This window comes from Macaca nemestrina, chromosome 5 (genome assembly GCF_043159975.1).
Source record: "Macaca nemestrina isolate mMacNem1 chromosome 5, mMacNem.hap1, whole genome shotgun sequence".
Lineage (NCBI taxonomy): Eukaryota > Metazoa > Chordata > Mammalia > Primates > Cercopithecidae > Macaca > Macaca nemestrina.
The window spans coordinates 10,782,579-10,794,342 of record NC_092129.1 but is presented as its reverse complement, the minus strand read 5'-3'; the positions used below and the strand labels follow the sequence as shown (position 1 = coordinate 10,794,342).

Genomic DNA, 11,764 nt, shown 5'->3' with positions numbered 1-11,764 from the left:
AAGAAAAAATGACAACAGTGCACCCAGAGAAAAGACAATGGTGAACCCAGAGAAAATACAACAGTGCACCCAGAGAAAATATGACAGTGAACCAAGAGAAAATATGACTGAACCCAGGTAAAAAACGACAGCAAACCCAAAGAAAAGACTACCATGCACCTAAAGAAAAGACGACGGTGAACCCAAAGGAAAGATGACAGTGAACCCAGAGAAAAGACGATGGTGAACCAAGAGAGAAGACAACAGTGAACCCAGAAAAAAGATGACAATGAACCCAGAGAAAAGACAACAGTGAACCAAGAGAAAATACAACAGTGAACCCAGAGAAAATATGACAACCCAGAGAAAAGACAGTGCGCCCAGAGAAAAGATGATAGTGAACCCAGAGAAAATATGACAGTGAACCCAGAGAATCAACAAAGGTGAACCCATAGAAAAGATGATGGTGCACCCAGATAATATACAACAGTGAGCCCAGAGAAAAGATGACAGTGAACCCAGAAAAAAGATGATGGTGCACCCAGAGAAAATACAACAGTGGACCCAGAGAGAATACAACAGTGAAACCAGAAAGAAGACGACAGTTTACCCCAAGAAAAGACAACAGTGCACCAGGAGACAAGGTGACAGTACACTGAAAGAAATAAAGATGGTGCATTCAGAGAAAATTCAGCCGTGAACCTAGAGAAAATATGTCAGTGAACCCAGATAAAAGACGGGGGTGCACCAATAGAAAATATGACAGTGAACCTGGAGAATCGACAACGGTGAACCTAGAGAAAAGATGATGGTGCATTCAGAGAAAAGACGACATTGAACCCAGAGAAAATATGACAGTGAACCCAAGAAAAGATGACAGTGAACCCAGAGAAAATACAACAGTGTACCCAAAAAAAGATGACATGAATCCAGGAAAAATATGATGGTAAACCCAGAGAAAAAACGACAGTGCACCAGAAAATACACAACAGTGAAACCAGAGAAAAGATGACAGTGAACCTAGAGAAAAGATAACAGTGAACTCAAAAAAAAAGAGACGGTGCACCCAGAGAAAGTACAACAGTGAAACGAGAGAAAAGATGACAGTTACTCAGAGAAAACATGACAGTGCACCAAGAAAAAAGATGACAGGGTACCCAGAGAAACGATAATGGAGCACCTAGAGAAAAGATGACAGTGAAACCAGAGAAAAGACAATGGTGAAACAAGGAAAAATATGATGGTGAACACGGAGAAAAAGCGACCGTGCACTCAGGAAAAAGAAGACAGCAAACACAGAGAGAAGACAACAGTGAATCCAGAGAAAATACAACACGGTACACAGAGAAAAAATGACAGTGAACCCAGAGAAAAGACGAATGTGCACCCAGAGAAAAGATGATAATGCACCCAGAGAAAAGACGACAGTGAACCCAGAGAAAAGATGACAGTGAACCCATAGAAAATACAACAGTGAACCCAGAGAAAATATGACAGTGAACCCAGAGAAAAGACAGCGGTGCACCCAGAGAAAATACAACAGTGAACCCAAAGAATCGACAATGGTGAACGCAGAAAACATACGACAGTGAACCCAGAGAAGAGATTACAATGAACCCAAAGAAAACACAACGGTGCACCCAGAGAAAATACCACAATGAACCCAAAGAAAAGAAGATGATGAACCCAGAGAAGAGACCACAGTGAACCTAGGGAAAAGACAATAGTCACCAGGAGAACAGTGAAATGAGAGAAAAAATGATGGTGAACCCAGAGAAAAGATGACTATGAAACCAGAGATAAGCCAAAAGTGAACTCAGAGAAAATACAATGAGGAACCAAGGAAAAGACGACAGTGAACCCATGGAAAAGATCATGGTCCACCCAGAGAAAAGACAACAGTGAACCCAGAGAAAAGATGACAGTAAACCCAGAAAAAGGACGACAATGAACCCAGAGAACAGAGAGTGAACCCAGAGAAAAAACGACAGTGAACCCAGAGAAAATATGATGAACCCAGAGAAAAGAAGACAGTGAACCCAGAGAAAAGACAACAGTGAACCCAGAGAAAAGACAACAGTGAACCCAGAGAAAAGATGATGCTGAACCCAGAGAAAAGACAACAGTGAACACAGAGAAAAGATGACAGTGAACCCAGAGAACAGACAGTGAACCCAGACAAAAGATGATGATGAACTGAGAGAAAAGACCACAGTGCTTTCAGAAAAGAGATGAGTGTCAACCCACAGAAAATATGACAGTGAAACCAGAGAAAATATGAAAGTAAACCTAGAGAAAACATGACAGTTAATCCAGAGAAATTACCACAGTAAACCCATAGAAAAGAAGACAGTACATCCAGAGAAAGAGGAAAGTTAATCCAGAGAAAATACAACAGTGAACCCAGAGAAAAGACGACAAAGAACCCAAAGAAAAGATGGCAGTGTATCCAGAGATAAGACGACAATGAATCCAGAGAAAATACAACAGTGAGCCCAGAGAAAAGATGACAGTGAACCCAGAGAATAGATGAGAGTGCACCCAGAGAAAAGGCAACAGTTAACCCAAAGAAAAGACAACGGTGGACCCAGAGAAAAGGCGACAGTTAATGCAGAGAAAATATGTGGGTGAACCCAGAGAAAAGACAATGGTGGACCCAGAGAAAAGACGATGGTGAATCCAGAGAAAAGATGACAGTGAACCAAAAAAAAGACAATGGTGAAACCAGAGAAAAGATGATGGCGCACCAAGAGAGAAGACAACAGTGAACCCAGAGAAAAGACGATGGAGAGGCCAGAGAGAAGACGACAATGAACACAGAGAAAAGACAATGGTGAACACAGAGACATCACAGCGGTGAACCCAAAGTAAAGATGACACTGAACCCAGAGAAAAGACGACGTGAACATAGAGAGAAGACGATAGTGCACCCATATAAAATATGACGATGAACCCAGAGAAAACATGACAGTGAATCCAAAGAAAAGATGATGGTGAACTCAGAGAAAACACAGTGAACCCAGAGAAAAGACGATGGTGAACCCAGAGAATGGACAACGGTCAACCAGGAGAAAAGATGACAATGCACCCAGAGAAAAGATGACAGTTAACCCAGAGAAAATACAAGAGTGAACACACAGAAAAGAAGACGGTGAACCCAGAGAATAGATGATGGTGAACACAGAGAAAAGACAAGAGTTGACCCAGAGAACAGACAGTGAACCGAGAGAAAAAACGACAGTGAACCCAGAGAAAATGTGACAGCGAACCCAGAGAAAAGACAACAGTGCACCATTATGTCGTCTTTTCTCTGGGTGCACTGTCGTATTTTCTCTGGGTTCACTGTCATCGTTTCTCTTGGTTCACTCTCATCTTTTCTGTGGGTGCACTGTCGTCTTATCGCTGGGTTCACTGTCATCTTTTCTCTGGGTTCACTGTTTTCTCTTCTCTGGGTCCACTTTTGTATTTTCTCTGGGTGCATCATCATCTTTTCTCTGGTTTTACTGTCATCTTTTTGGGGGGTTCACCATCGAATTTTCTCTGGGTTCACCATCCTTTATTTTCTGGGTTCACCATTGAATTTTCTCTGGGTTCACCATCCTCTTTTTTCTGGGTGCACTGTCGTCTTTTCTCTGGATTCACTGTCCTATTTTTTCTGGGTTCACTATTGTACTTTCTCTTGGTTCATTGTTGTCTTTTCTCTGGGTTCACCGTCATCTCTTCTCTGGGTTCACTTTTGTATTTTCTCTGCGTGCACCGTCATCTTTTCTCTGGATTCTCTGTCATCTTTTCTCTGGATTCTCTGTCATCTTTTCTCTGGTTTCACTGTCGTATTTCTTCTGTGTTCACCAACATCTTTTCTCTTGGTTCACTGTCTCTTTTCTCTGGGTTCTCTGTCGCCTTTACTCTGGGTTTGCTGTCGTCTTTTCTCTGGGTTCCCTGTCATCTTTTCTCTGGGTTCACTGTTGTCTTTTTTCTGGGTTCACTGTCATCTTTTCTCTCATTTCCCCGTCGTCTTTTCTCTCGGTTCACGGTTGTTTTCTCTCTGGGTTCACTGTCATCTTTTCTCTGGGTGCATTATCATTTTTTCTCTGGGTTCCCTGTCATCTTTTCTCTGGGTTCACTGTTGTCTTTTTCTGGGTTCACTGTCATCTTTTCTTTGGATTCACCATTGTGTTTTCTCTGAGTGCACCATCATCTTTTCTGTTGGTTCACCGTCGTATTTTCTTTGGGTTCATCATTGTATTTTCTCTGGTTTCACTGTTGTATTTTCTCTGGGTTCACCATCGTCTTTTTTTCTAGGTTCACCATCATCTCTTCTCTGGGTGCACTGTCATCTTTTCTTTGGATTCACCATCATCTTTTCTCTGGGTTCACCGTCGTCCTCTCTCTGGGTTCACTGTTGTGAACTGGGCATCTGTTTGAAGTAAAGGTAACCGTATATCCAAGAGGCATCCACACCCCATGGTACTGCAGCACAGTCACAATGGCAAAGTTATGGAATCCACCCAGGGGTCCCTCCAGGGACAAATGGATACAGGAAATGTAGTATCTACTCTATTATATTGAATTTAGCCTAATGCTGCCTCTTTGTAAGTTGGATCTAAAGGTTTCTTCATACACAGCTGCACCTTAAATTTAGTAAGATTACCATAATTTCTAATCTTGTAGCTTTAGGGAGTCTAGTCCGCAGGCAGTAAGGAGGTTTGTTTTGGGAAAGGACTGTTAATGTCTTTGTTTCAAAGCTAAACTTCAAAGTCCAGGAATGAAGGACAGCTTGGAGGTGAGAAGCAAGATGGAGTCAGTTAGGTCATATCATTTTCACTGCCTCAGTTATATTTTTGCAATGGTGATCTATAACTTTAAATCATAACTATCACAGTTTCCATAAATAATCTAGGTAAACAAAATAAAATAATTAAGATAAATACTTGTAGACAAATGTCATAATTTAGAATCTAAAGTTATATTAAATTAAATAATAGACATTTCATTATTTGGGTATTTTTCCAATCTACATTTTAGGAGAATACTCTTGCAAAAAAAAAAAAGTGAACAAGTTTTATCTAATTCAAAGCTTATTTAAAGGTTACATAGAAAACAGGGCAAAAGGAACCAGGAAATAAAAAAGAGATGTAAAGAAAGTTATAAAAATAAAGATATTTTGTATGTGCATGGTAAGAAAGCTTAAAGAGACACAATTTTATATGAGAAAGAATCTTATATGGCAGATTTAGTCTTAGATAAAATGACTGGTTGTTTCAGAAGGAGGAATATTCAGGACAAACCAGAAAGTCCCAAGCATGTTATGAACAGTTGGTGTAAGTCACAATAAGAGGATTTATTTTGAGGAAAAAAACAAAAACTTGTATATGATCAATTTGTCATATTATGAGTAAGTTTTGGTTTGCTTAGGCAAAAAAAACTGATGTATCTTCCTATATGTGCTTTTAAAGTTTTTGTGACATTGAGTTACAGGACTTTGACTCCTGGGTCTAAAAACGACACCAAGTCCTGCTAAATCTTAAACACTGGCAACAATTAAAGCCTCATCTTCAGGCCCTGTAGAAGATGCCAATCAAAATAAACTATATTCCTGAGACACAGAGCCAGAAATTAAAACCATTCAACTTCTCAAGGCCCAGGTACTATCACAGAAGAGGTGGGCACGTAAGATTGTAAGGGCTGATTTTGAAAGATAAAATAAGTTCAGTTTCTGTATAAATTAATCATTAATGTCAAAGACACACTGATGCAAGACCAGCATATGAACCACTGTGTCAGATTAGCAAGGTTTTCTTGAAGCATTAACCAACTCCTTAATAAAGGTTATAAAAGTTATAAAAGGTTTATTGAACTTATATTTTATGATCAAGATTAAATTTTATAGATTGGTTGCAAAATTTGGGAAAACAAATTTAATTGGCTTCATGCTATTTTTATTAGGACTTCTTATTTGGAAAATTAAGTCTCCTCTCTCAAAGAATGAAGGTTTTCACTTTTTTGAAATGCTTGAGTTACCGCTTTGGTTACATGAATGACTTCACAATGACCTGTAATCCTATTTTGTAATTTCAAGTGTTTTAAACCTTTTGTATTTGACAAGCTTTCCAAAGTCAAACTACAAATTATGTCTTTTTCTCACCTAATTAATCCTTTAAGATATTCATTTCCCTAAAGTCCAAAAATGACATAATTTCGCTTATTTGGTATAAAAATTATACCAGAATAATTGTCAAATATTAAATGGTACTTTATTTTCTTTGGGCTGTATTTGTATAAATATGTTATTGGTATGTGTTCCAAAATTATGGAAAACTCCTGTTATTTTGATATGACTTAGTGTACATTATTAGTAATAATAATTATGTTAAAGTTATTGTGTGCCACAGAGGTAATACATTTCTTTGTCAATTGTGTCTTTGACTGTGGGTGCCCTAAAACCTTTTTTCATCCATGGACAATTGTCTTGTTTTGGTCCTCTGTAGAAGTTGGTTTTATAATCAGCTATAAAACTTCAACAGGTGCTCTTGAATGAAAGATTCTGATAACTTTGAAGATTATAACATCAGAATAGAGAAAAAGACATTCAGGACTCATGGAGAGTTAAAATGTTCATGAGTATCAAGCAGAACAGAAATTAAATGCACACACTGAACTATTCTTTCTAACGTTTTGCTTAAAATGTTTACTGATCCTTTGTTTTGTTTTTCAGAGTCTTAAAACTTTTCTTTTGAGCTACTGATAGCTTTAAAAAATTTAGTACACTCCTATGAACAAAATTTGGAGCATATTTGTTTCTCTCTATCTGATTTCTCCAGAATTTGGAACTGTTTGTGAGTATTCTTAACTTATGGTAATATAGTTATTTGCATAAGTGCAATAAGAAACTGTTTTCAGACCAGGAGTGGTGACTAATGCCTGTAATCCCAGCACTTTGGGAGGCCAAGGCAGGTGGGTCACCTGAGGTCAGGAGTTTGAGACCAACCTGGCCAACATGGTGAAACCCCATCTCTACTAAAATACCAAAATCAGCTGAGTGTGGTGGTGGGCACTGTAATCCCAGCTACTTGGGAGGCTGAGGCAGGAGAATTGCTTAAACACAGAAGGCAGAGGTTGCAGTGAGCCAAGATCATGCCATTGCACTCCAGCCTGGGTGACAGGAGTGAAACTGCATCTCAAAAAAGAAAAAAAAAAAAAAAAAAAAAGAATCTGTTTTCATTTATAACAGGACACAATTAGAGAAACTGGTTATTTTACCAAGACTTTAACTGGAATGGTGTGCTCTCCTTTAAGGAATCAAATGAGTTACAGAGTCAATAAAGCCCTTGGAAATACTGGCCTCATATTCTGTGTATGCAGTGCCTGTACAGGGTTTTTGATCTGTGCTAAGAATGTTACTTTCTGACAGGCCCAGAAGCCCCAGGTTTATCTTGGAACCTCAAGAGGAGAGGAAATATACCCAACTCATAGGTATTTGATGGCACAAATCCATAGCTGGGCTCAGCTTTTAAAAAGTCTTATCTGAGATTCCTTCTATGGAACAAAGTTCCATTAAAGCCAATTTAAAAGCCTATGTAAAAATAATTATTCTTGCTGCAATGCATACAAATAATTAGGCCAACTATAGTAAAGAAAACCAGTCCTACCATGATTTGCCTTTAGTAAAATGGGAAACTGGAGAGAGAAAAACTACTATGTTTCAAAAACTATAGTACACCTATTGTTAGGATCTAGTCTTGCCTAATGTTTTTCAAGTCTTCAAAATAAAGTTTTCTTTTCTTTCCTTCTTTTTTTCCATTTTTCCTAATTGGGAGTCACTGAAAACTAAGTTGTGCTTTCTTAAAGCCCTGCAAACTCAAACCAGACAAATTAAACTTCAGAAGAAAATAACAGCAACCTATTTACATACATAAGCCACTTTCATACCTGCCTACTGATGTATAGACTTCAGAGTAATGTGGCCTATATCAATTTTCCAGGATTGTTCTTTTGTTTGTTGTTGTTTTTCTTCCCTCATCTCATCTCCCTAATTCCTCTTCATAGGATGTGAGACTTCACAACTTGCTAAAAATGAACTTTTGGGACCTACCCATCTAGGAATAAACCATCCTAGCCTAGCTGTAAGAGATCAGGTGTAAGAGATCAGAGACCAGAGACTCATTTTCTTCTAAAATGCTTTCTCCAAAAGATTTTTAAGAAGAAAAGGAGGAAAATGTGGAAGGAAAATATCTTGGGCCCTTTCAAGCTGTGAATTGCTCAGGGCAAATCTGCCTCCCACTCTATTCAAAGGTATCCTTCTGCTGCTCATTGAGATAGAAGCATATCTGATTGCCTCCTTTGGAAAGGCTAATCAGAAACTCAAAGAAATGCAACTGTTTGTTGTCTCTCACCTATCTGTGACCGGAGTCCCCTTCCCCGTTTCCAGTCTTCCTGCTTTTGCTTCAAGTTGTCCTGCCTTTCCACACCATACCAATGTACTTCTTACATATATTGAGTGATGTCTCATGTCTCTCTAAAATGTATAAAACTAAGCTTTGCCCTGACCACCTTGGTCACGTGTCGTCAGGGCTTCCTGAGGCTGTGTCATGGGCTCACATCCTTGACCTTGGCAAAATAAACTTTTTACATTAACTGATACATGTCTCAGATTTGGGGGGTTCACAATATCCATAAGTATATCTATAAAAAGTTTTTTGTTTTGTTCGAAATTACAATATCCACTGTATAGAGCATCATAGACATAAGTAACTCCATTTTAGAAAAAGACCTCATCTTATACTTTAAATGGCATCATATCAGTGGGACCAGATGTTTGTCTAATCAATAGAGTCTATACCCAACAAGACTGAGGTGTAAGATAGCCCTCATCATAGGATGCAAGGATGGTACGAAGAACAGGACTTCATCAGTTCAACACAGTCATCTCATTAGACACTGTCCTGCGGTCACTCTTGGGCAGCACCCAGCATCTGCTGCTAAAGGCTCTGCCCAAATCAAGAACTTTCCCTTGCAAGACTTTGACAAGTGCCTGGATTAGTCTAAGACACTCTCCTTGTCCGTTTTGCTATCCTTGGACTGGTTCATTAACATCTTTCCCTATACTACACAGTTTTCTCTCAATGTTAAATGTCACTCTGATGTGGAAATTTTAACCTATCACTTGCATCCATTAATTATACTACTATGTATGGTTTACCATATTGACTAACTTGTAGATCAGCTTGAGCCTGTGTGCTCTTGGCTGTAACTGCCAGGTAAAGAGATAATACTTAGGAGAGTTGCCTTCTTGGGAACTCCCTGTAGCTTGTGGCTTTTATGAATAAATAAGCATCAATGAAAGCCTGACCTTATAAAAGGATACAAACATGCCTGGATCTGATTATGTCTGACCTTGTACGTCTCATGACATCCACAGTCAATGAACATGTCTATTTTAGTCTCTGAATAGGCCTGGAAAGGAAAGGTATACACAAATACTTGATAAGTGGAAAAAATAAATGTCTGCAATTTGGGTACATACCAATACCTTCCTTCTGTTTATTAATTGTTTAAGTTTTGCTTTTGTCGTATGCAACTAAAGCATGCTTATGGTATGCCCGTCTTCTGTTTTTTTTTTTTTTTTTTTTTTTTTTTGCAATTATTTGGCATAGATACAATGGTTTTATTTTTATTTTGTTTGTTTTAGTCTACCATTCCTCAGATAATGAGAGCTCTATCTAAACATGCAATCTTTCAGGAGACAAAGTTATGTATTATCCATGTCTGCAGCTTTTGAACTTCAGAGAGATGGTTACTTTCTGGCATCTGATAGATCTCTCCATTGTCATTCTACTGAAATAAATCGCTTCTGTCTTTAATCATGATTCTGTATCTGAACCATTGGAGTCTACAACAAACAGTAATTTCCACATATGTTGTTTTCAAGGATTTTCTTTGCTTTGCCCTACTTCAGCAAGTACTTTGTTATTTATGGACCATGTTTTCTAAAATATAAAGCCATATAACTTTATTCACTTCTCCCTTGTCCCCTTTCTTGCCTTTTGGTTTCCTGATAATTTTAAACCATACATTGTTGTTAAGAGAGGTTTACTAGGAGGGTGAAGACACATGAGCAGAGTGCTCACTAAGTAGAAGGAAAGTCAGAATCTTTCCCGGGGTTCTCAGTGGCAAGGTATGGCCAAGGGGTTAAGCTAAGGTGGACCAATGTCAGAAAGTTCCAGTTATACTGTATTTCAGTGAGGACAGAAGAGCTCTCACTTGTCAGCGGTCATTTCTGGCTGCTTTTTCCAACTTCCTATAATACAAAATGTTCCAGGCATGCCATGAAAAACAAAACAACTCCATGTGGAAGCCTTCCAAACATTCGGGGCCTAATGACTAAGACGTTAGGAGAGAGGTGAGAGACTTGGGTCAAGAAAAGAAAAAGAAACAATATTCCCAAAAAAAGAAAGCATCTAGGGTGGAAAATCATGGGATAAAACCACACTATTGTGTGAGCCACGGGAAGCTGTCTGCTGATCTCTGAAGGCCACGTATACTTTGGGGCAGAGGGGAAGGGGCGTACCTTTATTTATAATTCCTTCTAAATTTTCTAAAACTAAATCTATTGATGTAATATTTTCTGTTCTATCCTTGTTTTTACTGTAAAAATGTTAATGTGAGGATTTTGCAGGAAATGTGATTTATAATCTTATTCACAGTCCAGGAAATGGCAAGATACTTCCTTGAAATGATTAAATATTTCTCATAGTTAAATGCTCTAAAAATCAAACTCCATAGAATGAAAGTTCTTGTATTAAATCATAAAACATCACAATGATAGTTAATTTCCCTGTGTTCAAAACAGTAATTTGTTAGTAGTTACATAAATCAAATGATCACACACCACTCTTGACATAGTTTTAATTGTAATATTATTTTGTCTTTTGGATTCCCACAATAACTTACAGAATTGATTGCTTCCTTAAAGGCAAGAGTTTATGTAACAGAACCATTTTTATTCTAACATGTACATTTCAAAGGCAAATCAAGAAAAAAAATTGTTTTATTTCTATTACTGTTATTACTATATTTTTAAAGCTTTTTAAACTTCATTCAGAAATTCTCTATTTCTGATGGGCAGAAAAAAAATCTGATGTAGAATGTCCTTTTCACTAGACTACATCTTTTTTCTTTTTTTTAATCTTGATTTTCAAGAATTTAAGGACAAAGATCCTACCCCTTCCTCAGAATTGGCCCTAACTTTAGCCCTTTCTTTTATGAAAGAGGCATGAAAAGTAGATTTTATAGTCTTTACTTCCGTTCTTATTCAACATTCAGAAAACCAAAATTCCTTGAATGACTACAGGATTGCATTAAACATGTAACCTACCCTGTCTAATGTGTTAATAAATGATAACAATAAATTGCTACAGAGGTTATCAGAGTGGTTGTTAGATCCCTCACTCCTCAATCCACTGATACCTGACTTTCACTCCACCCACTGCATATGAGCTCATGTATTGATCTCAAATATTTTACAATTATAATCTGGTGGTATCTTCTTAATCTTCTACTTTTGTGGGTTTCCTATAGCACTTGACAAGTAGTAACAATAATGTTTAGCATTTAAGAGAAGCGGCATTGATTAAAATTTTTATCTCTTTAAAATTCTCTCCTAAAAAAATTCGCTGTAATAGTAAGACTTAGTTTTCCAGAACTAAACCAGATTACTCACACCTCCATCATTTCTGCCTCATGTGTCCTGTGGCCACTTTGTCCCCTGATTGTTCAGAATGTGGCT

The 11,764-nt window shown here is 37.9% G+C and overlaps 1 protein-coding gene across 2 annotated transcripts in view; it reads left to right on the top strand.

Moving 5' to 3' along the window:
• Positions 1 to 469: 469 nt before the first annotated feature.
• LOC105487631 (uncharacterized) overlaps positions 470 to 11,764 on the top strand; it is a 78,062-nt gene continuing 66,767 nt past the window's right edge. For both annotated transcript variants that reach the window (XM_071095945.1, XM_071095944.1), the window contains exons 1-2: positions 470 to 4,411; positions 6,695 to 6,815. In XM_071095945.1, the coding sequence (XP_070952046.1) occupies positions 3,276 to 4,409 (1,134 nt within the window). In that variant the 5' untranslated portion in view covers positions 470 to 3,275 and the 3' untranslated portion in view covers positions 4,410 to 4,411; positions 6,695 to 6,815. The remainder of the gene's footprint in view (positions 4,412 to 6,694; positions 6,816 to 11,764) is intronic.